Source organism: Heliangelus exortis, chromosome 12 (assembly GCF_036169615.1).
Source record: "Heliangelus exortis chromosome 12, bHelExo1.hap1, whole genome shotgun sequence".
Taxonomy (NCBI): Eukaryota; Metazoa; Chordata; class Aves; order Apodiformes; family Trochilidae; genus Heliangelus; species Heliangelus exortis.
In genome coordinates this window covers 9,637,110-9,661,082 of record NC_092433.1, presented here as the reverse complement: position 1 = coordinate 9,661,082, position 23,973 = coordinate 9,637,110, and the positions used below count along the sequence as shown (strand labels likewise).

Genomic DNA, 23,973 nt, shown 5'->3' with positions numbered 1-23,973 from the left:
ACCCTTTGTTTTCTTAAGATGTTCAGCCTCCATCAGCTGCATTTTATCAGTGAGTACAGATGCTGGTAATCCCTTGCACTATGTGCAGTGTCCTCTGCATCTCAGCAAAAGCTCAGACTGGAGATGTGCCACAAGATAATGTGATTGCAGTTGCTTCCTATAGTTGGTATCTGGTGATCAGGTCTTGTCCAGAGCTAGCTTTTTGCTTTCATGTGTTGCTGCTGCATGACATGGAAATCGGCTGAGGATTGCAAAGGTGAAAGCATTAGTAGATTACCAGAGCTGAATTTGTACTGCAGGCAGGGATTAGAGGGCAGGCAAAAGAGTGTGGCTGTACTCCTGCCAGTGGAAATGCATACGTGGTCATGCAGTAGCAGATTTCTAATGAACAGAATGCCAGCAGAAGCAGGGTCAATCTGTTCTAGACAAGATAAATCAAAAGATGACAAAGCTGTGAGTACAAAAGCAAGATATTGTGTGTTTACTGCATATTAGTTCCCCCCCCCCCCCCTTTTTTTTTTTTTTAATTTATTTTGGGAAGTTAGATCATTATAATGATAATTTGAGGAAGCTGGTCTGGAAAGCCAAAGTGACAAGGAAAGTGTTGCATAGCTGAGAGAGGACAGGCAAAGAGGGATCCCTGAGCTGTGCCCAGTGATGAGGTGGAAAGACTGCAGCACCCTGAAGAGTTGAGAAATGCTGGATAAGTATCTGAGGAATGAGCAAGTTCTGCGCAAGCTTTTAGTGTCAGAGATGGCCAGAGGTGGAGTAGCAGTGCATCCATAGGAAGAGGGTGAATGCATTAGGCACTGTGGGGAACGTCAGACATACACACAGCCTATGCTGAGGATTTGTAGGTACTACAGCTAAGCCAGTGTGCTCCTTGGACCTCTGCAGACCCTTCTGAAATCAGCAACCAGCAGCTTTTGAATCAGTGTTCACCCTGGCATTTTGTGGACGAAGAAGAGGAAGGGAGGATTTCTTTTGGTCCATGGACAAAAGCAAAGAGCTGGCATAAGACACACCATGTTTTACTGTCTCTAATTGGATCAGAAAGATCAGTAAATAGAGATTTGATGTCACAAAGGGAAGAAAATCAAAGCTAGAGATATTTTTACTTTCTGGTTTAGAGGGATGAGTGCATGAAATAGGTTGATGTTTTTGCACTGGTAAATGTCTTTAAAAGTGTCACTATAGCCTTAGGTATCTGCTCAGTGAAGGTCCCTCAAAGGCAGGAAATGGATTTCTTCAGTGTTAGTGATTGGGAACAACTGGCACTGGCTTTCAAATGGAGCCATTTCGATCCTTTTTTGCTAGGTTTTGATGCCAAGTAAGTGGTCAGATGAGGAATAACAGCTTTCTTAATAGGTTACTGAAACTGAGCATGCTGGGCTGCCAACTGCACCACTGTTTCTCCACGTTCTGGTTCTGGTGGGAAGGTGTGTGGGTGTGTGTATGTCTGTGTGGCCACAGCTCAGTCCTTCTGTTTGTCACTTTTCTTACTACTGCTTTTCTACTTTCATTCTGCCACTGTGAATGCAGCTGTCTCTCCTGCCAAAGGACAGGTGTCTCTCTGCTGACATGGGTTCTGCTGAGTGCCAGGATTTGTGTGTTCTTCAAGGCAGGTAGAATCTTTCCTTGTTGGTCTGAGAAAATTCTGCATTCCCACAGAGGGTCAGAAATTCCTCACCAACAGCTACTGCATGACATGGCTGTTGGCCATGCCAAGAAAGTGAGCAAATGACACAGGAACTTGGTGTGAGGTGCATGATAGATGGTGCCAGAATCCCTCTGTGGTAGAGAAGGAAGGAAGAAGTTTAACCTGCAGTTTTTCATTCCTTTTCCTACTGCGTAAACAGAAAGAAAAAAAAGAAAATTTAGGAAGAGAGAGTTCAGGAATACTCTGAAACTGAGAATTAATGTCTACTACTAACAGCCCAGCATGCGGGTCTCCTGTTAAAGGAACTGTACTGGGAAAAGTCAGTGTTCTGCCCTACCAGCTGCTGATAATGCCCAGGGCCCACAGTCCTGGGAGGATACTTAACTTCCCCATCCAAAGAAATCACGTGTGTTTGGGAAGGTCTTTTCCATCATTTCACTAATCAAAGCTTTTCCTCTTTTGTAGAGTTTGGTTTTTAATTGTTACCAGCTTCTTCTGCAGCTATTGGCATCTCAGGGGGAACTTTGGAAGTGTTAATAAACTGGATGTCACAGGCTTCCCTATGGATTGGTAACAATGATACAGTCCTGCAGATAGAGGAGCTGATACAAAGAATCATAGAATCATAGAATTGGCTGGGTTGGAAGGGACCTTAGAGATCATCAAGTCCAGCCCTTGATCCACTCCCGCTGCAGTTACCAGTTACTGTTAAGGAACTCCTTGGGATCGCATGAGGAAAGCCCAGCAGCCCTGGCTCCCCTTCGCCTTCCCTTAGCCTGCATTTCCACAATTTAAACCATCCCAGGGACCCGTAGCCATGTGCTGCCTTGCCCACTCCTTCCCTTCCATGAGGTGCACCCTGTAGGAAGCCCTTTCAGTGGACGAAGCAGCAGAAAATGTATCTGTCCCGCCTTTGTTGTTCGCTGCCGGCAGGTTCGGTGCTGCCGTGACTCGGGGCGGGGGCAGCCCAGGGCTGGGACAGGGGAGGCGAATCCCGGGGCCAGGCTGCCCTCCGGAGCACACTGAACACAGCTCCCCCATCGCTGTGTTGATCCTAAACTGCTTTGTGAGCATCCGTGACTCAAACCTCACGGCACCTTCCCCAGGGAGCGCTCCCGTTTCCAGGTGCCATGGACCAAAGTGCTCCCTGGCAGGAATTTGCTGAATGATCCGCGGCAGGTTTGGCTCTGGACAGAAGGAAGAGCAAAGGTCTTCAGAAGTGGTTTTCTTTCTAATGTAGCTATAGCTTGTTTTCTTCCTCTTATCTCTCTAATTAGCTCTAAGAAGAATTTTTTTCCTTGCTTCCCTGAGTTCATAGGTTAACAGAACTCCCAATAGTCATGTGAGCTCGACTATTCAATTGCTTGCTGCCATCATGCAGATACAGGGATTATTTTCCATCACCAGGATGGTTATTCTTAGCATGTCAGAGAGTTTACACAGTCCTGTTTCACTTGTCTGCATTACAGATCTTTGAGCTGGTTATTGCCTCACTGACCAACCTGAATCTACCCTCAATTGTCATGGTTTACTCTTTTTTCTCCTGACAAACGCTGTTGCTACTTTCTCACTTGAGATCACAGCTGCAAACAAAACAGATCCCAAAGAACGTGTTCGTGCCCATCCTTTATTTCTGAAAGCGTAAGAACTTCTCTCGCCGTTCCCCTCACACCTGAGGGAAAGCTGCGTCCCTCCGCAGTGCTGCGTGCACACCGCAGCTCCGCTGCCACGGGAGGCGGAGGAGGCGGGTCCCCGCCTCCCCACTCCCTCTGTGGCTGCACGGAAGTGCCACAAACACCACGGTGACTCCCGGTGGCCGCGCTCCCGTTTCTCCCGGGCAGCTCCCGGGCCTCACGACGGGCGCAGCGCCCAAGATGGCGGCGGGCAGCCCGGCGTCACGTGACGGGGGCGGCTCCGCTCCCTCCTCCGCCGGGGTCCGGGCGGCGTGCTGACGTCACGGGGAGCGGGCGGGTCCCGTGACCGGAAGTTGTTCGGGGGGGAGGCGGAAGTGAAAGCGGGGAGGCGGCGGGGCCCATTAAAGCCGACCCAGGCGAGCGGGGGGGTGGCAGCGACTCTCGGGCGGGCGGCGCGGCACAGGCACCAGGTGAGGCCCCGCGGGGCTCCGGGGGAGCTGGATCCACTTGGGGGACGGCGGGTGGCGGCTCCGCCCCGGTTTCTGCAGCTGCTGGGTGGGGGGTGCCGCTCGGGCCCCTCCCCGCGGCCGGGGCCCCCTCCGCGAAGGCTGGGGGGGGGGGGGTGGGGGGGGCGGTGAGGCGCTGCCTTCCCGCTCCCTGGGTGGACTCTGCCACCGGGGCCTGCCCCACCGGGAGGGGTGGTGTTCGTTGTCCCCGTAGCGGGGTCAGACGGTCGGCGCTATCGGGTGCTGAGCTTCCCGGAGCCGGGCCGGGCCCTGCTCGCCGCTGCTCGCGGAACAATGGAGCCGGGCGGGGGGTGTCCCCGGGAAAGGGCTCGTTACTGAAAGGGCCTCATAGGCCTTTGCCGAGTTGCGGATTTCTCGCGGCCGTTGTGGGAGCCTCCTCTCCGGAGAGGCTTAAAGAGACCCGAGGTGGTACCTCCCGGCGAACCGAGCGTTTTGTCCGCGACGTGCGGAGCTTCGTCTCGGAGCGGCTTTGGGCCGAAGGTGGCCTGAGCGCTGGACTCTGGGAGGCTCTGGGTCGGGGTGGTGGCTCTTGGTGGTCGGTGGATGTGGCTTTTAAGATGAGCAGGCAGCCCTGGGAACAATTATTGTGACAAAACAGGCGGGAGAGGGGCTGGCAGTTATTGCGAAAGGAGCTCTTGGCGTGTGTAAAGCCTGAGTCAGTTCTGAGAAGTATAAGAGTGGATGTTAGAAGTGCTTTTTGCTGTGAGTGTATAATAAGGTAAATTAAATGATAGCTACGTTATTAGTCTGCAGGTATATATAGACTAATAAATATGCAAATGCCTAATTGTTGTACTTAAGACAACTGCACTGTCTTCCCTGTAAATAGAGGGATAGGGATTATTTTAGTAGTAAAGTAGCTGTAAAAAGGCTGTCTTAATCTGAAGGAAAATAGGTAATCCCAGCATCAAGATGAGTATGTCTTACCCAGTAACTCCAAATCCTTTGAGTCGAAGCTGGAATTTGCAGTGCTGTCTCTGAAAACTAAAAATGCTCCCTGACAGGCAGAGCTGTTGTGATATATGTACACGAGGGGGTTTTATATGTAAACTGAGAACACGTGACAGAACAAAGTCCTCCCCACTGTAAGCAAGATGGTCTTTGTTTGACATCTGCCAATATGGAAGCTGTAAAGATTCCAGTATTTGCCACGGGCTGGCCAGCTCTGGCCTCTGCCTCACACTCTGTGTCCCTTTGAGGGATTGGTACATAATGTGCTGTGCCGTGGCATTTGGCTGTCTGGGATTTCACAGCTTCCCCGTGTGTAGCAGCAGCATGTGAGGAAGCTGCAGCCTTGCAGTGCCTTCAGCAGAGCCGGGCTGCTGGAGTCAGTGTATCCTGTTTTCTCAGTAGCTGTATTTGAGGTTAAAGTGGGTGGAGTAATTTGAATATTCCTTGTTAAATAATCAAGGTTTCATTGCTGGACTTATTCAGGAAGAACGAGTATATTTGTCTCTCTTTCTTTTTTTTTTTTCCTCCCCCCCTCCCCCTTGTGACTCCCAACAGCTGACTGAACACATGACTTGCCCTCCATGAGCTAATGAGTAGACCCACCGAGCCTGGCCTGAGCCCTCAGAATCCAAAGCAGCTCTAATACTGGTGCTTTCAAGTGCTGCCCCGGTGGGATTTTCTTTTTTTTTTTTTTTTTTCTCTGCTATGATGTTAATACTCAGCTCCTGGTGCAGAAAAGCTGTAAGATGGGGTTAATCTGACCCCTCAGCAACACAAACTTAAAATCCAGTGGCAGTTCCTTGTTCTCTTAAGCTGCAGCAAGACAGAGAACTGCTGAGATGCAAGGCAGCAGCTGTGTTAAATTTTCCTCTTCCCTGTGGTGGTATGCAGTGGTCCATGTCCTCACATACCCTACAAGTGGTTCAACCAGGAGTTGTACCTTAAAAGGCAAAGGTGCCAGGTTGGGAATTTTAACTGTTGCATCCCTGCCCCCTCCCAGCTCCATGGTGAGCAGCACAGAGGTGTTACAGTGCTAATGAATCCTGAAAAACATGCGTGCTCTGCTCCAGGCTGTCCTTTGAAATCACTTAGGGGAGATAGCACTGGATTTGGTTTGCTACCCAGAATGAAGGCCTGCAGGCAAGAGGGCTGCCAGGTTCAATTTCTGCAGCACCTTCCTGAAGCTCCTGTTTTAGGACCCTCTTGGTGGAAGGTCATGTGAATTACCTCCCAGAGCAAATCTCTGGCAAAGTTTGTCCTTGAGGAAACATGGGAGTTACAATTAAACCATCTGTGCAAAACTATAAATAGCTTTGTCTCTAACATGTTTGGGATTTTGGTCTGGCTTCTTTGTGAAAATCAGACTTGTTTATGCAGAGCTTAACATTTAGCTGTAAACAAAATTGTGCTTGATTAGGGTGCATTTGCAAATGCTTCATTGTGAGACAGGTGTCTGGCAAGCACTGGTTTGGTAATAAGGGGTATGGGATAGGGCACTTGGGGTTTTGTGGTCTCTCAGCTGGTGGGTGTGTGGGCTCACGGGTTACTGGTAGCTGTCCCTGCTGTGGTCATACAGCAGTTCCTTCATAATTGAACCGAGCATTTGATAACCGAGTACAGAACTCTCACCTTAGTGTTCCCTGATATCTTCTGGGCTTCTCAGCTGTGACCTGAAGTGCCCTTAAGCCCTTGGTACTGGTGCCTGATGGACCCGAGTCCCTTGCAGACCTGTAGAGTAATGTAGAGCTTGTTGCTTGTTGAAGGGATTCCAGGTAAGACCCCTACCTGGGTGCTGGGCTTGGCACCAGTGTGTGCTTGCCTGCAGCTCATCTGGCAGCAGTGCTGCATCCTCCAGATGCTGAGGTGCTTCATCCTTGCACAGCATTGCTTTGAGAATTGCAGTTCAGCTGCCTGCTGAGTCGGAGTTCCCTTGGCTTCCCCCTGCAGCTTCCTAAAATGATCTCCTGTAGCTGCTGTGTAACAGTCTGCCTGCAGGTGTAGTTGGGTTGTGGCAGTGAGTTGTGAGGGTCACTTTCTGCAGTGAGAGTCCAGCTGTGAGCTGTGCATCTAAAAGCTGCATTAGATACATTAGATACGTGTCGATTAAATGCCAACAGTTAAAACACCGTTTTCAGTTCAGCTGTTCTGCTGAGCCTGTTTCCCTTGAAATGCACCTTGAATAAAGCTTGCAGATGAGTGCCCCGGGTGAGGGGCTCCAGCCGTGCTGGCCGGAGCAGCAGGCAGTGCCGGGATGCTCCCCTGGGACTCGGCTGCTCTCGGGCTTCCCCTGCGCTCGTTGCTTCTGCGCTGTCGGCGGGGATGCAGCCTTCGAACCCGGTGTGCTGCTGCATTTTCTGCTGGGTGGCAATCTGCCCTGGTGATGTCATTGTTGCTGCTCCTGCGAGGCTGCTCCTCCTTCTCCTCCTCCTCTCCCCTGCCAGCGACAGCAAAGGTCGGTCCATGGGGGAGGTATCGGTGCTGCTGTGGCTGACCCGGGGGCAGTGACCAGGTGGAGGGAAGGCAGCTTGTCAGGGCTGCTGGGGTGTGTTGATTTACAGCTGGTCACAAATAGCCTTGACTTTTCCTGCTGGGGAACCTATTCGTCAGGCTGTGGCTGCTTTCACAGGGCAGTGAAACTTCAGGAGGGGTGCAATGCCGTTGAGATGGGGGAGAAATGTAACATTTTGGCACGGATCCCTCCTTGTATAACTTAAAGGCACTTGATGTAGAGAGGGATTTGCTCCTGTGTCTCCAGAACTACTTAAAATGCCAACTTAAGGTGACTAATTGTATCTAACTGTTCTTGTGTGACTTCTGAACAGGAATTCCTAAATGAAATTGAGTGCATCTTTATTTTTTATTAAGGAAACAGTATTTTCTTGAGACTGTTCTATATCACTGCATGCTGTGACCTCAGTCACTTGGCAGACACTCTGGGCTGTTGAGGTAGTGAGGGCAGGCAGCTGGAGCTGCCTCCAGAGGCTACCTGGCTGGGATACCTGCAGCTTGATTGCTGGGGCTTCTGCTTTACCTGAGGAGTCTGTGCTGAACCCTTGATTTCTCTCAAGCTGCATCCTCTTGAAAGTAACCTGCTTGGTGCTTGTCTCCCTCAAGTGGGCTGAGTCACTTGGCTCTCTGGCTGGCTTCCTCGCTGCTCCCAGACCCAGATAATGGTGTCTGAAGTCCAAACTGGCACAGTGGTAACAGTGTCTCAAGCTCCAGCAATGAGATGGCTGTAACTGAGACGTGCCTGGGCCTGATTTTGCCCTGCTCCCCACCACTAACAAGAGGATCCAGTTAACCAGCACTGCTTCAGTCTCACCATGCAAGTCACTTCGGTGAGGTTTCTTTGGTCCTTCATGGAGCTTCATCAAGAGAAGAGCTGAGCTGGTAAAGTATTGATGCAGGATCTGTGCAAGAGGTATGAAGTATGAGTTTGAAACTGAGTCTGCACCGTAGGAATTCCTTGTTAGGCACTGACTCAGCTGTCATGGTGAGCTAGCATCCTGGGACTGGTACTGAAATACTTGTCCTTCCTGCTCTGCAAACTGCATTAGCATAGTAAGAGGTACTATTGAGTGTGTGTAGGATCAGAACTTCTCACAGATCAAGATTTAGTTCTTAGATTGCACCTTGTCCCTAGAGGAAGCCTTCTCTAGAAGACTCAGTACTGAGAGCACGACCTTCTGGAATAGAAGTTCAGGATTAAGGTTTTTGCTGTTAGGATGGTGGTGTACTTTTCCACACCTACTTGTCTGTCAGTAAGATCTCCCATCAGTTTTTGTCCACTCTATTCTATCAGGCTTCAGTGGTGAAGGATAGATGATATTCACTCTTGAATCTGAATTTCAGGTGTGAGTTACAGGGTCCAACAAACATCATGGGGCCATTGTTTGACTTGAAGGTCTGAACCTTGGTCAAAGTTTCCCTTCTGCTACTTGTTTCCCTCTCAGCCTTTAGGAACTGGTGGAAGCTGGCAGCCAGGAGTAGATAAACAAGGCTTGTTTACCACTGACAAGGTATAAGATCTGTGCTTTCCTTACCACTGCAGAGGTTATCTAATACCTCCTATTTGTGTTTCTAAAACTGAAAGCATAACAGGAATGTGTGAAACCTTAGGAAGCTGCAGACAAAACTAGAAATTAATCTGAGTACTTGAAAAAATACAGTCAGATATGGTAAAGATCTGACAGCTTTTCTATTGGTCAGTGGCCTGGCTAACTTGCAATATTTTGAATTGTTCAAGCTTATCTTCTGGACACCAAGATCAAAACCCAGCTACTTCTGGCACTGTGCTTGCTTTATAGAAAGTGATGGGAGCATCGTGTTCAGTGGGAGGGCCTGACACAAAATCTGTGCTGAGCTGTTTGTGTTCCTATCGGGGGGACTGGAACTCTGGGTTGGCTCTACTGGTTGGGTGGCCATGTGCCAAAAGGCTGATGGACACGAGTTTATAAACCAGGCTGTATGGGCTCTGTAGCATGTTCCAGTCACTGGTATAAAGATTTCTCTTGCTTGATTTGGCTGCTCTCCACCAAGGAGACCGTTCTGGGAGAGGCATGGCAACATGGAAGCTATACTGGTACAGCTGAAATGCTTTGCGTAGGCAAGGCCCTTAGTCACTAAGACACATGGCTTGTTGCCTAGTGTCTCCCAGCAGCCAGCAATGTGCTCAACTCTCCTCCCACATCCTGAGATTGTCTCCCCCAGGGCAAAATAGGGGAAGTTGAGCTTGCTCTGATAAAAGGGGGAGGGGTGTTAAAGCAAGCCATGCCTGTTCTTGTTACAGCTCGGTCCCTGGGGAAAATCAACTGGGAACGACCAGGAATCCTGTAGAATTTTCAGGGGAACTGCTTTCTCCTGGAAGGTAGAGGCACAGCAGTACTGATTCTTGAGACAGCGTAACTTGAGCCTCCAAAAGAAAGGTCGCCAGAGATGTTCAGACACTTGTTATCAGCCTGTTAGGGCTGCCCATGGGTATGTCTGCCCATTCCTGGGGGAAAGAGATCCTGAGATAAAGGGCCCTTCAGCTGCTGGAGGAACTGGTGGACTAAAACTTCTTGACTGAAAACATCCAGCTTCCAGTGAAGCTTCTGGGTATAGATTTCTGTCTTCCTGTCTAACCTAAAGACTGCCACTTCAGCAACCCTGGCTTTCAGTCTGGGAATTCTGGTCTTGTTACTGTGTGTGGCATTAGCTCTAAAAGGGCTTTCTGCACTCCTGTGCAGAGCTGCAGGCTCCAAATCCCTGCTATCTGCTGTGAGGATGATGGTGAACATCTTGAGGCTGCTGAGGTGCAAAGTGATCCACCCAGGATGGGTGCTGAGCATAGCTGGCTGCATGGTTGGAACTTCCTGTGCTCCCCTGCTTCCCTTTGGCTCAGGGCATTTATCACCTGAAGAGCCTCCATGAGCCCCTGTAATCTTAGGCTAAGCCACAGTCTGAGCTAAGTAGTGTTCCTGTAGGCAGCAAAAAGTGACCTCCAGACCTTGGCCACTGCTTCTGAGCACACTGGTGGTCTGGCTAAACATGCAGAGTCACATCTGCCTTGGTACTGTAAGCAAGTGCATTACCATGATTGCTTTGTTCCCACTTCCAAACCATCTAGTCAGGTCAACATGGTATCTTCTCAAGGGAAGGTGGCTGCTGTGATATCTGAACCAGCAGAGATCAGTTTCTAAGCTTGATACCTTCCTCAGAGTGGGTGTTAGTCCTTTGTATTTTGGACTCTCCCAGGGTAGAGTCACAATTGATAATGGCAGCAAATTAAAGCAAGAAATTTGTTCAGTTCCACGTGTGTTATGTAAACATTGTGCAGGCATAAAACATCTCTGACCCGGAGAAATACCAGGAGGTGTAACAGGGCTGTGCATCAGTGAGGCTTGGACTGGAAAACTTGGCTTTGAGAACTTGGGCTTTGAGCCTGACTGATCATGTGCATCAGTGCCTCTCAGGAATGCAATGCTCTCCAAATCTCAGCACTTGCAGCCCTAACAGAGCCACAGCTGAGCTGAGACCTTTAGCAGGGCAGACCCCTTTTCACGTGCAAGTCCTGTGATCCCACTGCAGACATGGCTCCTACCAGGGGCATTGCTTCTGCATTCTCTGTGTCATCTGGACTCTGGTAAGCTGGCAATTGCCATGTCCTCTTCCAGGGAGCTCTGCCCTGCCTGTAGAAGGGGTGCATCCTACATCCTCCAGTTGATTGTTGATGGTGTCAAGCAAGATAAAAACATATTGCCACTGAAGCTACCATCTTACCAAGCTCTGGCTCTGCAGCTTCCTTGTTAATACAATAGCCTATCCTGCTTACAACTATTCCAGAGCTTTTGCTTTCCAGCTGGGTTTCCTACATGTTTCCTCAAGCTCCATGTTGCCCCATCATCGTCTTCCTTTAGCAGTCCTGGTATCCAGAAACAGGGATGCAGCAGGGTGCGTGTGGGGGCTGGTGTCATATCCATCTATACCTGGCTCACAGACCAGGTCAGTTGGCTGTTGGCACCATGTCACCAATTTGGTGCTCTGAACTGAACTCAGCCATGTGGCTGAGCTCTGTCTGGCTGGTTCCTGAGCTTCACTTGATCCTAGAGCAGCTCCTCTGGCACTAGAAGCTGCAACTCCACCCTCAAAATGAGGTGGAAACTTGCTGCAGACAGCTATAGTCGAGTAAGTCAGTTCCTCTGGGATACTGAAACATGTTTTAAGATTCTATTTTGATCTGAGCCATGTCAGTGTGCTAGCAAGCATCCAAAGCTCTAGGCTGTTCTTCAAGAAGGTGAAGCTTTTGGCTTAGGACTCTCAGGTGGGGGTTGGGAGATAGTAGTCAACATCCCTACACTTGACAACTTGCAATATAATGTTTTACAGAAGGTGTCCAAAAACTGATTAGTATTTGAGGCTCTCAGTTCCCTGATCAGAGGTAATTCCTGCCTAAGAGGGCAGGCAGGGAAAGGCACCAGGTGGGCAGAAGCTTTCTTCTGGTGAAACTGCATCAGGCATCTCAGCTGCCCCTCCTGGGGAGGGAATGCTGAGCTGTGTTTGAGCTGTTGGCTGGGTACCAGCAGGAGGTAACATGTTGGTTAGAACAGTAACATAAATAAGTTGGGAGGAAGGAGGTGGAAAGCAGTTTTGAGATGCTACTGATACAGCAGCAGTTAGAGTGTGCCCTTCTGTGATGTTGTCATAGGAATTTCTTGCCAGCTGCTTTTGGTGTGGGCTTCACTTTGACTGCTTCTCTATGGTGCATCAGTGAGGCTTGAAAGCATCTCCAAAGCACCACTGTTGACTGTATGGTTTGTAGGAGCTTGTTGCCCTAAAAAGCAACCCATTTACAGAGAGCAGTTCTTGCAAGTTGTCAACCCAAGTGGCAGGATGTTCCTGATTTTGCTTTTTAGGCACAAAGGCAGCACATGTTCCCACTAAATGGGAAGCTTTCCTAGATGGGATCTTCTGGCTATCTGGGGAAGGTGGGTTACTTGTAGGCCTGTCATGAAGGAAAAGGTACTGTCCTGCTTGTGTGGCCTGTAATGCAAGACTCAGCTTCAGATTTCATGTGTTTCTGTAGCAGTCCTCAGTGTGAAGATGCCAAGCACTTGCTCTACTTGTAGAATGCCTGGGTTTGGTAGCAGTCAAAAGTCAAAGGCAGGCTTACTTTTAGTTTCTTCTTTAAAGGCAGCTTGGCTTCTTTTAAGCCCTGTTTTGTTAAACAGCCCCTACTGATTGTATCCTGGCTAGTGCTCACCCTCTTCCCAGCTGAAAGGACAGAGCTTCTGCTCTGCTCTAGGGCTGTTGTGTCACTCAGGAGAATGCAAGTGAGAGATGTTAAAGGTTGATACTCCCTGATCTTGGGCAGGAATTGGTTGAATTGCTCAAGCTGCCACTTTTAACAATTTGTGCATGACTGAGTAGCTGTTTTTATTAAACTGTATTGGTAAATCTTATTTCAGCTCTACCTTGAGTTCCTGCTGCATTTGGAGAGTGAGGCTGCAATACAAATGGTGTCTGGACCAGCTGGGCACTCTGCAAGTGTGATCTTGGCCAACCAATGCAGTCATGGACTATCTACCTTCCCTCAGGATGAGGCTTTGCATTTTCAGGGTAGCTGAGCTGTAACAAATCCATGTGTGTGCTCAAAGCCTTAGCCAAACTTGGCTTGATAAATCATGGCAGGGCACAGGGTGACCATGGGGCAAGTGATATGTACCAGTCTGTGCTTGATCCTGCAAGAACAGGATAAACATCTGGTGAGCATCTCATTTCAGTGGCTGAAGGTCTAAGCAGACATAACCCCTTGAGGTGCCAAACATGCGAGGGAACTTGCTGTTTTTGGGAAGGAACGGGTTCAGTCTGACTGAGCTGGTCCTGAATCATTCTCCCAGCTTCAGTTTCCTTGAAGAAATGCAGAACCATTGGAGGGGGATATAAAAATAGCTCTATGGTGTATACAGAGACTCAATGCTTTGCAGCCTCTTCCATGCAAAAGAACAGTGAGTAGAGGTGGTATTTCTGTGTCAGAAATGTACTTAGCTGCGTTCTGGGACAAGGTTCTTCCAGTGTTCAAGTGTGGGTGTCTTCTGCTCAGTCCTGTCCCTGTGGTGAGCCCACTGCAGTGTGTGGTAGCCTCTACTGGTGTGCTGCTCTACCCAGATTGGCTTTCTCATGGTTGGTTACTTTGGCTAAGGGTCCCGTGATGCAGTGCAGTGAATGTTCCACTTACCAGCCACAGCACCCAGAACAGACCTGCAGTGCTTCAGGTTCAAACGTGCCTTTTTGTGGAACACCTACTTACTCTTGTGCTGCCTGCTGGGACAGGGGAGCAGAACTGTGTTCATAGTTGCTGCAGTGAGTTTAGCTCTGCTTTGTGCTTGCTTGCCTACTGCTTTGTGCCATCTTGGGTTGGTGTTCAATATCCCTGGCAAAGGACACAAGGTGAGAGGTGCAGTCCAGCAGTTTTGCTTCATGGTCAGCTGGCTTCTAGCAGAAGGTGCACACGGGAAGCTGGTGGGCACAGGAGCAGAGAACTCCTGGTCAAATGTCCAGGTCTATCCTCTGCATAAACATCCTTTGGTTCTTGGTTGGGGTTGTGACTTGAACTGTTTAAACTGTTCAAAACTGGCATGGTTATGTTACTGCTTAGGGTGCTGTTGTCTTACATGGAAGTGAGGTTATTTCCACCCCCCCGCAAGGCCAGCTACTTTTAAAACTAAAACTCTCCGTGAGGAATTTAAGGGAGTGTTTCTACCACAAGGCTGGTGGGCCATCAATGCAAGCTCCTACTGTTATTTGCTTATGCCAACCTAATTAATATTGAAATGCCTGCATTATGACTTGACACGTGTGAACATCTCTGAGGAATCCTTAACCATCCATTTCTGCTTGGAGTCAAAGCAGCTGTCTTAATATAGCAAGTGAAAGGGCAGTTGTTCTGTACTCTGAAGCAGCAAGAGAAACCTAATTAGATTTGGCATAGGCTTCATTTGCTTTTGCATCTGAGGAGCTGTGGTGCTTCACAAGACAGTTTTTGAGTCTTTCTTTGGATCAACTAAGCCAGTTTTACCTGCAGGTCTGGTGTTGGGGATTCTTCCTTTCCTGCTCCATCAGGCCAGCCTTACAGAGGTGCTGCTGTACCTGCCACACCAGGCTTGAGCTCATGAGGGTCAATACTGTTCATGACTTGCTTGCTTAGAGGGATTAAAAATCTGGTGGAAGGACTCCTGTATTAGAGGCAGCTATGTCATTCCTCTGTCACCAGTTCAGCCAGGAGGAGGAATGATGCTGGGTGGTCTCCTGATTGATGGGAAGTTTCTGATGGGTCCTGAGCAGGGCTGGTTGGGTTTGCTGGCAGGCTTGTGTTCTGAGCAGTCATGCAGGTGACCTGGCTCTAACAGGATTCACATAGTGTAAAACAGAACTGATGTCTTGGATCAGATGTTAACAAACAGGTTTTTCTCCATGGTATCTCTGAAAAAGGAAGTATTTGTTCAGAAATGCTCCTGGGACTGGATGTGAGCCCTGTGTGAGCTCACACACTGCCATCTTAAGGGCTTCTGCCACTCTTACAGGATGCTGCTCTAGAGTGTTTATACCAAATATCCTAAAGCAAGACAAGCTGTGCACACAGTGCAAAATAGGCTTAGACTTGGATACCACTGACTCAGCACTATCACAGTTTTGATGTCGACTTAAGCCAAGCTTGCTCTTTGCAAGAGCACAGGGGAAACTGCACACCCTGCATCTCAGCTTAGTTCAGTAATTTAGTGTTTCTTTCAGGTGTGACTGGGGCAACTCCTCATGTAAACTAACTGCTCCTTCAGGTATTCAAACCTGCTTTGTCTGTGAGCTAAAGCTGTGTTATTCTTGGTCTCCCTTGGTTGATTTTCTACTAGAAAGGTTCAGTAGAAGTGAGATTTGTGCAGCTTAGAATATATATATATGGGCTCTATTTATGGGACAGAAAGTGGTAATGAACCCACTCAATACTGTGGAATGTGAGAAACAGCCCATGTTAACAGGGGAGTAATCATAAATTGCATCTGACTTCAGGCAAGCAAATCTTTGAGTACTGAACCTGGCCCAGGGTTGGTAGATTGCATCTTTGTCTACTGACACAGCAAGTGGCAATGCTGTGATCAGGACTGGCAAAGGCATTTCTGAGCTAGCTTGAACTGCAGTGTGTGGAAGCATCCTCTGCCATGAAGCTGTTGTATTTGTTGTTGGCTTAGTATGAGCTGAAGTCATTAAAATCCTTTGCATGGTGTTAAGGAGACTGTAGTAAGGCTTCACTGACAGGACTTTCAGACAGCACCAGTGTGTTTCAGTTTTAGTACCTAAGCTTGTTAAAAACACTGTGACTGGAAGCAAACATTGGAAGAGGCATGGATGGTGTCCTGTCCTTGGAGCAGTTTGACCCTTTGCATTGCTTCACTGGAAACCCCAGTTAAGATAACAAGGTTGTCTTCACCTAGATTCAAGATCTCACCAGGAGCAGTCAGACCTCTCTAACACAAGTAGCTGCATTAAAGCTGTTGGAGACTTCCTCAACCACTCAACATGTTAAGGATAAGGGAAAATACTGAGGTGGAGGTATGGAGAGCAACTAAGTGCTACTTCAGCTTAGAGGGCCTTCCTTCTATAGGGAGGCTTCAAATGATCAATCACTGGTACTTCCTCCAAGGCCTGAGGAGGTGGTTTCCTCTCCAAAGGCAAGGTCACTTCTTGTACTGGGCAAGAAATAACTCAAGTGTTGTTCTGATTCTCCCTGTAAAGACAAGATCAGCAAGAGGGCTTGGCCTGGCACCCGGCTGGGCTTCAAGCATTGTAGAATGGGGGTGGAAAACTCTGGGCAGTGTCCTCTGCTGTCAGAACTGGAGTTCCTCACTGTCTCATGGCCCAAACCAAATACCAAGCTGAGGCAGCTCCTGTGCTGTGGCTCATGTCTGCGGCATCACCTGGGATGGCAGCTGAGTGTGTCACCTCTGCAGTGTCCATGAGGCAGTCACAGCCCTCACACTGGTGGGGCAGCCCTTCAGCTGTGAGTAGAAGGCAGTGCCAGGTCTGACTCAGTTCCTTCCTGTGGCTGCTCAGCTGAGATACTTCAAGGTAAGGAGCCTTGACAGAGCAGTTCCCCTCCCTTTGTGCTGGGACTTCAGGCTGTGTTGGAACTTGTATGCTGTGCAGTACCCAGTGGGGTTTAGTGTTGTACTTGAGGGCACTGCAAATCCCTCCTTCAGCATAAGAACTAATGCCAGCTTGTCCAAAGCTGCTTGGAATGCCAGGGAGCAGTGAGCTGCAGCAGCTGGTGGCAAGTGATCCTAAAAACACTCTGAGGAAAATAGAAGCACCACATGCTGGGTTCTGGCACAGTCACTCCAGGGTGAGTTGTTTTCATCTGTCCTGGGGAAAACAGGTGACTCACACTCGACCTGAACCTATGCAGATGTTTTCCATGACAGTTCAGTGTACACAGCTGTCTTTGAGCTGTGTCACAGCTGGGCTGGCTCTGCAGAAGTCTCTGGTTTGGCTGGCACAAGTGCCACCCATGCTACATGCTTCAAAACCCCAGGAGCAGTCTGCACGAAGGAGCCTGTCTGGTCTGTTCTCCCACAGCTAAAGAGGAGAGGAGCTCTAGAGCATGGATCTTGGCAAGAGCAGAAGCAGCACTAAATGTTGGTGTTGTTGACAACTTTCAGCTGGCCATATCTTGTCTAGAAAAGCTGGGCTGCCAGTTGGATCGCTGTGCAATGCAGTCCAGCCCAGAGAGCCTTGGAAAGGAGAGGTGTTTACACTTGGAGAAACTGCCCTGTGCAGGCTCTTGGGCATCTGTTAACACCCATCTAAGGAGAACATGAGCTCTGTGGGTCTCCTGTCACTGCTGTCACTCCATAGCATCTGGCTATTACCTTCTGGGCAGTGTTTACATCCGGATGTATCCGGAGAGGCGAGGTGGGTGCAGCAGTAACTGCACCATTACCTATGGTGGCCGCAGGAGGGCTTCTTCAGCTTCTGCAGCCTTCACTGGTGACAAAGTCAACAAGACAGCACGAACCTTAAAACTCAAAGCTAAAAATAATAAAGACCTTCTGCAGCTGGACTCTACCTCTAGTGAGAGGCTCCATAAGCTTGAACCATGTTACCCCCAGCAGTGGTGGGATGAAGCAGGTTGCAGTTATCTAGTAGCTTAGTTTGTTACATATCGACAGGAATGTATAGGACCGAGCTGCTCAGAAGATGCATATATCCATGCTGTTGTAGAAGTTAAGGCCTCCTTAGCTGTGAAAGTCAGGAATAGCTCCTGAAGAGCAGAAGTTGTGTGGTGCAATGACTGTGGTATAGCAGAATGGGATTTTTGGGGTAACTAAGTCCCTGTGTAAAGGCTTAATATGAAGCCTGTTGTCAAGGGTCTTTCAGCTCATGCAGCAGGACTCAGGAATCATAGAATAATTTGGGTTGGAAGAGGTCATCTACAGGTCATCTAATGCAACCCCCTGCAGTAAGCAGGGACACCCTTAACTAGATCAGGTTGCTCAGAGCCTCATCAAGCTTCACCTTGAATATCTCCAGGGATGAGGCCTCAGCTACCTCTCTAGGCAACCTGTTCCATTTTTCCACTACCCTCATGGTAAAGAACTTTTTTCCCAGCATCCAATCTGAATCTCTTTTTCTTAGGAGGTACTGAAGCCTGTTTCCCCATCACCACTCTGCAGTCCATTGGGTGTAACCACTGCTCAATACTCAGCTCAGGCACAAGCAACAAATCCTGCAGTGCCCATAGCCAAACCTGTACCTTCTACCAGGGAAAAGCTGCACTGAAGCTGGGGAAATTCTACAAAACCAGAGAATGTCAAGGAATCCTTGTGTTGTTGACCAAACCAGCGCTAAACCAGGGTCTGTGATCTGATCAAGTGTGAGCACCTCAGAACAGTTTTTCCCATCCCCTCTCCAGAGGTGGGGAAGAGGGCCTCATGGTGGGAAGGGCATGCTCAGCCACTTGTGGCAAGATTTCCTCCTTGCTGTCACTGTGCTAAAGCACATCCAGAAGTGTATTCAGACCTGCTGTAGCTGATAGAATTCTTCCTAGCTTCTTCACTAGTCTGAAGGAGACCTTAGGAGTAAGAGTGAATCTCTGGAGCTCAGCTCTCAGGCTTGCTAATTGGCTGGACCATTAGTGGCCTATTTAGAGCCACCTGCCCATAAAGTGGCCTGGAGTAATGGTAGGATGCAACTGAACAAGCAACTCATTCTCTAAACAGCAATAGACTGAATGTTATGAGGTTTGCTACTGTAGCCTTACTTGTCCTATGGAAGGTGAGGTGGCAGTAGTTACCTTCATCTGCTCTCAGCAAATTGTGCAGTCTGGTAGCAGTTTGCCTCCTCATTCAGCTGCCCTGTGTGGTTGTATTGCAGCTGCTTCAACCAAGTCAGGTTTTTGGGACTGGACACTTACACAGAGCAGTGCTGCTGGAGTACCCTGTCACTTCTCTAACCTCAATCAGAAAGGTTGGAAGAAGCCCATTTTTCTTTTTTCTACTGGGAAACTAATTAACAGTGTAAAAAAAAAAAATCTTGAATGTGGAGTTGGACACAGCTCTGCTTACATCTCACTTGGTGTGTCTGTAAGAACCTGTGCTGGCAGCTGAGCTGCTTTCCTGTACTACCCCCAGTGAGACAAGGGGAGATGGCCTAGGCTGGGATACCCACAAAATGGCCTCAAAATGGGCTCTAAGATGGAGTGGGTACTGTAAAGGACAAGTGCATGGCTCATCTGCTTGTCGGTATTAAGTTGCCACTCCTGGCCCGACATGGCCCTGCCCATAAAGTGGGTAAACACCTGGTAAGTGCTCAAGTGTAACCTTGAATGGAAGGAGTCTGGTTTCAGGAGTGCTGGGCAGTGTCTGCTGCTGGTCCCTCGCTGGGACTCAGGTTTCTCAGACTCCAACCTCGCTGCTTTCTGCCTTGAGGAATGACATGCTAATGATGTCTGATGGTATTGTTCTTCTTCCTTTGTAGTGCAAAAAATGACTTCTAGGAAGAAAGTGTTACTGAAAGTCATCATCCTCGGAGACTCTGGGTAAGTGAAGGAGTCTTTTAGTTGCCAATCTGCATCTGTCTGAGCAGTGCTCTTGACTAGTGGGAGCCTGGCTGCACTGTAAGAAAGCAGCAGTGCCAGGTGGCTGTGTGACCTTTAAAGCTTTAAGAACTCTTCACCACCCTCTGTCCTGAACGTGACTTCACAGTTTAATATCTTGCAGTCCTGCCACAATTAAATAGAGGAAATGTGGGGGGCAGACACTCCAGTGGCAGAACTGGGCAGCTCTTCTGTGGGGTGTTGAAATGAGCATTTCATTTCAATAATAAAACCCTCTAACCCCCTAGCAAACAATCTTGGGTGACTTCTTAAAACTTTGCCTCTGTCAGAGATAGCAGATGGCTCAGCATAAACTATGAGCTGCTGTTTGACGTGCAGCCCCTTGGAGTGGAAGGCTTTGCTCTTGCTCTGTGCTGTTGAGCAAGGAGTCTGCTCTGCTGTTGCACTGTAACCTGACTCCCAGGAGTATTATTTATACCTCTGTGCCCAGCAAGCTGCTGATCAGGGAGTGTTTCTCAGCCAGGGAGGGCATGTGAGCCTCAAGGCTGTCTCTCTGGGGAGGTTTTCCACCTCTGGGTGCCTAGCAGATGTGTATGTGAGCTGTTGCCAGCTGAGATTCTGCTCTTCCACCTCCTCTTCTGCAGAGGCTGGAGATGACTGCTCTCTGGGGAACTTCAGCTTCTTAGAGTGCCCTCATGATGATGTGATGTGTACTCCTTACCAGGGATCAGATTACTGATGGGGAAACAAAGTTTAAGATTGTAATCCTTTGTATCCTTAGGTAGCCAATGCTGTTACTCAGCACAGTGCCTCAGCATCTACTGCTGTAAAAGTCCCTTCTTGCAGGGGTGGGTGCGTTTTCCCTGGCTGAGAGGCCAGGAAGTGATGGTGGAAGGCAAAGGGCCCTGGGATGTTCCGTTCAGGGTGGTTAATTCAAACGCTGTTGTAGAAACAGCCTACCTAGTAATTTTTTTTTTTTTTCTTTTCTGTACAGGGTGGGAAAGACTTCACTTATGAACCAGTATGTGAACAAGAAATTCAGTAACCAGTACAAGGCTACGATAGGTGCAGACTTCCTGACAAAAGAGGTCATGGTGGATGACAGGCTAGTGACAATGCAGGTAAGGAGTGAGTCTACTCCCTGCTGGAAGGGGTCCCAGGCTGCCTAGGCCACACTCGAGTGAAAATATCTGCTCCAGTGCCATCCAGAGTGGTGCAGGGGTCTGTGAACTGGGCATGAATCTTGTTTGCACTGAACAGCTCTTGGTGCTGCTGGGCTTCTCTACAAATACGAGCATGGGCTGAACAAGGGAAGGCAAAGATCATTTTGGGCTCAGCAAAGAGTAGCTTTGGTCTGTTTAAAATCCAGCACTTGGTACTGTCAGTTACCCAGATCTTGTTAGAAAGATGCACTTCCCTAGTGCTGAGGAACTGGAAAGGGCTGGGAGAGGAGGGCTCATGAGTCACATCAAATACTTGTGCTGCCCTGAGTCCTGTGGGAGCTGCCAGGCTGTTTATGTCTCCAGTACCTGAAGATTTCATCTCAGAGGTGAAGCTGACTGCCAGGCAGCAAAAGCCTGGTAGGAGCTGTCAGAGGAGAGTTTGGAGTGTGCTGGTACCCCAGTGCAGCCAGGCACTGCAGGCAGGTCACCTCCTGACCCCAGTACATATGTCCTGCTTGCCCAGAACAAGGATATGTCCCTTGCTGAGCCTAAACACAAAAGGGCTACGTTTAGAAGGCTGTTTCTGACTCTTGTTACTTGGTGCCTACAGAAATTCCTAAACCTTCTGGTGCCCCTCCGTGGCTGACTGGGGGCTGTGGATGCCTGGTGGGAAGTTTTGAAATGAATGCCCTAATTGCAAGCTGACTGTGTCAGAGCAGAGCCTGGCTTATCTGCCCTGTCTTTTGCTCCAGATATGGGATACAGCAGGACAAGAACGATTTCAGTCTCTGGGAGTTGCCTTCTACAGGGGAGCAGACTGCTGTGTGCTGGTGTTTGATGTCACAGCCCCCAACACGTTCAAAACCCTAGACAGCTGGAGGGACGAGTTTCTCATTCAGGCCAGTCCAAGGGATCCTGAGAACTTTCCTTTTGTTGTGCTGGGAAACAAGATTGACCTAGAAAACAGACAAGTGAGTACTGGGACTTTGTAGCCTCCTCTTAGGAAATTGCTGGAGTGGGAGACCTTGTAGGAACACGGGAGGATCATCTGGGAAACAGGAGTGGGAGGTGCCTGAGTGTGGCTCAGCTGTTGTGTGCCACTGGGGAAAAGTTTCTCCTGCCTGGAGAGGTCAAACCCCTGTGCACAGCATGCTCCTGCCCACTGGTGGAAGGATTGCAGCAGTTTCCTGGGTAAATGCAAGGAGTGGAGCTGATTCTCCTCCTCTGAAGTTGCTGAGAAACTCCTATGGGATCAAGTCCCTCCTGAGCAGTCTGTGCCCTATGGTTTCATCTTCCTTAGGTGTGGTGCTCCCTGCCCTGGGGGTGGGCAGCAGCCTCTGTCTCAGAGCTGTAGCTTTAAGGCCAGAACTGGTCTTACCCAGGTTGGACATGAGGGTCACTGGCCTTGCCCTGGAAATGAAACTCCCTTCCCATGTAGCTGAAGGTGGTGATGCTGCTTTCTGTCCTCCCAGGTCACCACAAAACGGGCACAAGCCTGGTGCTACAGTAAAAACAACATCCCCTACTTTGAAACCAGTGCCAAAGAGGCCATTAATGTGGAACAAGCTTTCCAGACGATTGCACGAAATGCACTTAAACAGGTAGGGAGGGGATGATGGGTGCCCTTGACCAGTGCTGGTCCTGCCTGCTGAGCTTTGGGCTCTCTCCAGCAGCATTCCCTAGCCAAGAAGGGCTCCTTGCCTGCTGTGGCACTAACTCCTCCAACTCCTCCCTTCTCTCCCCCCAGGAAACCGAAGTGGAGCTTTACAATGAATTCCCTGAACCCATCAAACTAGACAAGAACGACCGAGTGAAGGCCTCTGCGGAGAGCTGCAGCTGCTGAGGGGAGAGGGGGGGGTCGAGCACAGTCCTTCACAAATGAATATCACACTTAGGCCTTCAAACACACAGCCCCTCTTCTGTGTTTAAAATTAAATTAAAAAAAAAAAAAAATTCCATCTCCAGCTGCCAAAATCTGCCCATCTCCCATGAGCATCTGTGAGTCCTGCACTGCAGAGCTCAAGTCCCTGCACCATCCACATCACACTTCATGGTAACAGACCTTTCTCTTAGTTTAAAATGGAAACTCCTGATGTATGTTTGGAACTGAATCTAATTCCAGGTGTCCAATGGAGAGAAACTGTTTACAGGTAATCTGTGTAACAAGTTACATACATTTTTAACTGTCTCGTGTTTTCCCCTGTGAAGGCTGCAACTTGAAAGGCTGATTACCCATAGTTCATTGCAAGCTCAGCACTCAGTCCAACTAGGTTGAGTTTTGTATGTATCTCTGTTAATGCTTGTTACTTTTAACTAATCAGATCTTTTTACAGTATCCATGTATTATGTAATGCTTCTTTAGGAAAAATCTTATAGTACATGTTAATATATGCAACCAATTAAAAATGTATAAATTAGTGTAAAATTCCTGAATTACATGTTGAAGTACTGAAACACAGATTGTGTAGAAAGTGAGGAGGACACTTGTGAACTGCAGCGTGCTAGCAACACAAAGTCCAGATAGAGGCAGTATTCTGTACAGTAGAGATGAACTATGTAAGCCTTCTTGTTTTGAGGCCAAAAAGGCTTCATCTTCTGGAAAATCTGTCTGGCTTCCTTGTATCTAAATTCTCAGATTTGCATAACAGCATTGATATGCACACTGGATTATTGGATTTAAAATTAAATACAGCTATGAAACGACCTCATTTGTTCACCTCCCGTACTGCTTAACTCCTAACATCCTGGAGAGAGTGTGGGCAGGAACCAGAGCTGGTGTCCCAGTGGCTCCTGGTACTGTGGAAGGAGCTGCTCTCCCACCTGGGTTGTGGTAGCTGTTTCTTGATGAATGACCTGGACTATGAATCTTCCCTTTCTTCTTACTGACTGCTAATCTGGATTTTTGGTATGGAAAAACTTGGCAATCTAGTCCCTTTCCTCTCTTCCTTTCTTCCTGGTATTTGTTCTTGCGTTTGTAGCTTGCTTAAATGGAGCCCTTCTACCTGTTTTCCAGAGGTCTACATTCTAGTACGTAGGCTGAGCTCTTATGTAAAGAGACAAACATGATGCCAATAAACTTAACAAGAACAAACCTTCTTGTTTACTCCTGTTTCTGTCTCTCTTTTTTTCCTTCACTAACAAGCTTTCTTTCCTCTGTCTAGTCAAAATTTTAGAAGTGCCTGCTACTTGAAGGATGTTTATGCTTCTTCCTTACTAAAAGTCTGTGCCTCCCAAACTGGGAGTGTTTGGCTGACCTCAGACCTTTTTTTTTAAGGTGCAGTGGCCAAGGTGGTGCTGGATCTGGTTGCTCTTTTATGAGCACAGCCCTTCAGCCTTGCCCTGATCATGTGGAAACTGTTGTGGAGGGGTGGAGGTGAGGCAGTGCTGTTAAAGCTATTGCCACCCTCCTCTGGGTGGGGTTGGTGACAAGAGCCCTTCCAGCTCACCAGTAGGT

General features: G+C 48.7%; 1 protein-coding gene and 1 long non-coding RNA gene across 2 annotated transcripts; one reads left to right on the top strand and one right to left on the bottom strand.

The window, feature by feature from the left end:
* The first annotated feature begins 3,621 nt into the window (after positions 1 to 3,621).
* RAB7A (RAB7A, member RAS oncogene family) lies at positions 3,622 to 23,622 on the top strand. Its single transcript, XM_071755954.1, has 6 exons — positions 3,622 to 3,764; positions 19,278 to 19,338; positions 20,351 to 20,477; positions 21,272 to 21,490; positions 21,992 to 22,120; positions 22,267 to 23,622. The coding sequence occupies exons 2-6, from the start codon at positions 19,286 to 19,288 to the stop codon at positions 22,360 to 22,362; spliced, it is 624 nt and encodes a 207-aa protein (XP_071612055.1). The 5' UTR covers positions 3,622 to 3,764; positions 19,278 to 19,285; the 3' UTR covers positions 22,363 to 23,622.
* On the bottom strand, positions 4,144 to 7,281 carry LOC139801549 (uncharacterized). Its single transcript, XR_011728232.1, has 4 exons — positions 6,947 to 7,281; positions 6,592 to 6,846; positions 4,749 to 6,500; positions 4,144 to 4,483 (listed from the first exon to the last, which is right to left on the bottom strand). It is a non-coding gene; the product is annotated as an uncharacterized lncRNA (long non-coding RNA).
* Positions 23,623 to 23,973: the final 351 nt, after the last annotated feature.